Source organism: Corvus brachyrhynchos, unplaced genomic scaffold (genome assembly GCF_000691975.1).
Source record: "Corvus brachyrhynchos isolate BGI_N302 unplaced genomic scaffold, ASM69197v1 scaffold30, whole genome shotgun sequence".
Classification (NCBI taxonomy): Eukaryota; Metazoa; Chordata; class Aves; order Passeriformes; family Corvidae; genus Corvus; species Corvus brachyrhynchos.
Genome location: NW_008235742.1, coordinates 471,964 through 473,903, shown reverse-complemented (window position 1 = coordinate 473,903; position 1,940 = coordinate 471,964). Strand labels below are relative to the sequence as shown.

General features: G+C 67.2%; 2 protein-coding genes across 2 annotated transcripts in view; both read right to left on the bottom strand.

Moving 5' to 3' along the window:
* The window catches only part of LOC108449295 (receptor tyrosine-protein kinase erbB-2-like), a 3,132-nt gene extending 2,431 nt beyond the window's left edge, over positions 1–701 (bottom strand). Inside the window, exons 1-3 of the mRNA XM_017745094.1 lie at positions 462–701; positions 251–373; positions 76–174 (exon numbers count right to left, since the gene is read on the bottom strand). Of these exons, the coding sequence (XP_017600583.1) occupies positions 76–174; positions 251–373; positions 462–701 (462 nt within the window). The remainder of the gene's footprint in view (positions 1–75; positions 175–250; positions 374–461) is intronic.
* A 117-nt stretch (positions 702–818) lies between these two features.
* ERBB2 (erb-b2 receptor tyrosine kinase 2) overlaps positions 819–1,940 on the bottom strand; it is a 4,619-nt gene continuing 3,497 nt past the window's right edge. The window contains exons 11-14 of the mRNA XM_008643226.2: positions 1,477–1,676; positions 1,249–1,381; positions 1,065–1,155; positions 819–983 (exon numbers count right to left, since the gene is read on the bottom strand). Coding sequence (XP_008641448.1) covers positions 819–983; positions 1,065–1,155; positions 1,249–1,381; positions 1,477–1,676 — 589 coding nt within the window. The remainder of the gene's footprint in view (positions 984–1,064; positions 1,156–1,248; positions 1,382–1,476; positions 1,677–1,940) is intronic.

Here is a 1,940-nt window from a genome sequence, read left to right as displayed (position 1 = left end):
GGGGTCAGGGTGGGGGTCAGGGTGGGCAGGGACCGCTGCCAGTCCCGTTCCCCCCAGTGCCATGGCCACACTCACATCCAGGATCTCCTTGTTGGCTTTGGGCGACGTGTTCTCCCGCAAGACCTTGATGGCCACCGGGATCTTCACGCTCTCCCCATCGGGGATCCAGATGCCCTGAGGTGGGGACACGCAGTTAAGGGGGTGCAGAGCAGGGAGGGTCACGTCCCGCTGCGCTGACCCCACCCCTCACCTTGTAGACGGTGCCAAAAGCACCAGAACCCAGAACTTTCACTTTCTTGAGCTCCGTCTCCTTGAGGATCCTCATCTGGGCTTGGTTGGGGAGGGCCCCGCTGGGCGTCAGTGGCTCCACCAGCTGCGGGGCATGGAGGGGTGAGGGGGGCCGGGTTCCTGACCCCTCCCAGCCACTGAGGGTCCATCTCTGCCCCCCGGGAGATCCCCACCTCGGTCTCCTGCAGCAGCCGCCGCATCGTGTGCTTGCGCTCCTGCTGCCGCCGGCGCTTGACGCAGATGACGGTGATGAGGAGCAGGACGATGACCAGCAGGGCCCCCACCACGCCGGCGATGATGGACGTCACCTGGCTGAGGGGCAGGAGGCCATTGGCGGGGGGACCCCCAGCACCCAGCGTGGGGGTGGCACAACCCAGCCACGCTCCTACCTTGGCTTCTGGTCCACGGGACATCCGTCCTCATCCCGGATCGTGCACCTGGGGACACAGGGTGTGGCCCCTCGCTGTCAGCAGCCCCCTGCAGCTGCCAGCACCCCCTGGCCACCCCCTTCTCAGCCAGGGACCCCTGACTCACGAATGGGTGCAGTTGGTGGGGCAGAGCTGGCACACGCCGAATTCATCTGGGTATTTCCAGACGGGCACGAAGGAGGCGTCGGCCTTGACGCCGCTGGGGCAGCGCCGCACGCACTGCTGGGCGTCCTTGTAGTGGGCACAGGCCACGCACTGGTCCGCATCCTGCAGGAATTGGGGAGGGTTGAGGGACCCAGATGTCTGGGGGCACCCCCCAGCCCACCCAGTGTGTGTCCCCTTCCTCACCGATCCGAAGCAGGTCTCGGTGCCGTTCTGGGGCTGGCACTCGGGGTGGCACGGCAGGGACCGCGTCCCGTTGGCGTGTTCCCGGACAGCTCTGCAGGGGGAAGGGGGCAGGGATGGGGTCCCAGCCCCTCCCTGCAGTGTGTGTGGGGGGCTCTGTTTGCCATTCCCGGGGGTCTCCACTCACCCATCCAGGAGGTTGCAGGAGGCCACACACTCCTGGCCACGCAGGAACCGCTCACAGGCCATGCACTGGGTCGGGCCGGGGCCCCAGCAGTGCCCCTGGGCGCAGAGGTGGAAGCAAACCAGTCCCTCGCTCTCTGCAGGGAGCACCAGGGGGTCCATCAGCACCAGGGGGTTTCTCAGCAATAGGAAGAGTCCACCAGCTCCCCCCACCCCCACGGGCCCCGCTCACCGCACTGCTCGGGGGGCTTGTTGTGGGTCTGGAAGAGGCGCTGGCGGGGGTTGCGGAAGATGCTGTGCCAGGGCAGCTCCTGGAGGAAGCAGAGCTGGGGATTGTGGTGGACGAGCACCATCCCACTGCTGATCTCCCGCAGGGCCCGGAGCCCCAGCGCCTGCACCGCCAGGTCCTGCAGCGTCAGCGAGTAGGCGCCGCTGCCGAGACACCCACGGGTGAGTCCCTGTGTCCTCCCCGTGTCCCCCACATCCTCCGTGTCCTCCCCGTGTCCTCCTGTATCCCTGTGTGTGCCCCCTCATGTCCCTGTGTCCCACCCACATCCCCCCTGCAACCCCTGCATCCCACCTGTATCCCCTCGTGTCCTGTTGTCCCCCACGTCACCCCCCGTGTCTGCCCACATCCTGCAGTGTCCCCCCATGTCCCCACGTCTCTCTGTGTGTTCCCAAAACCCGCTGCACCCC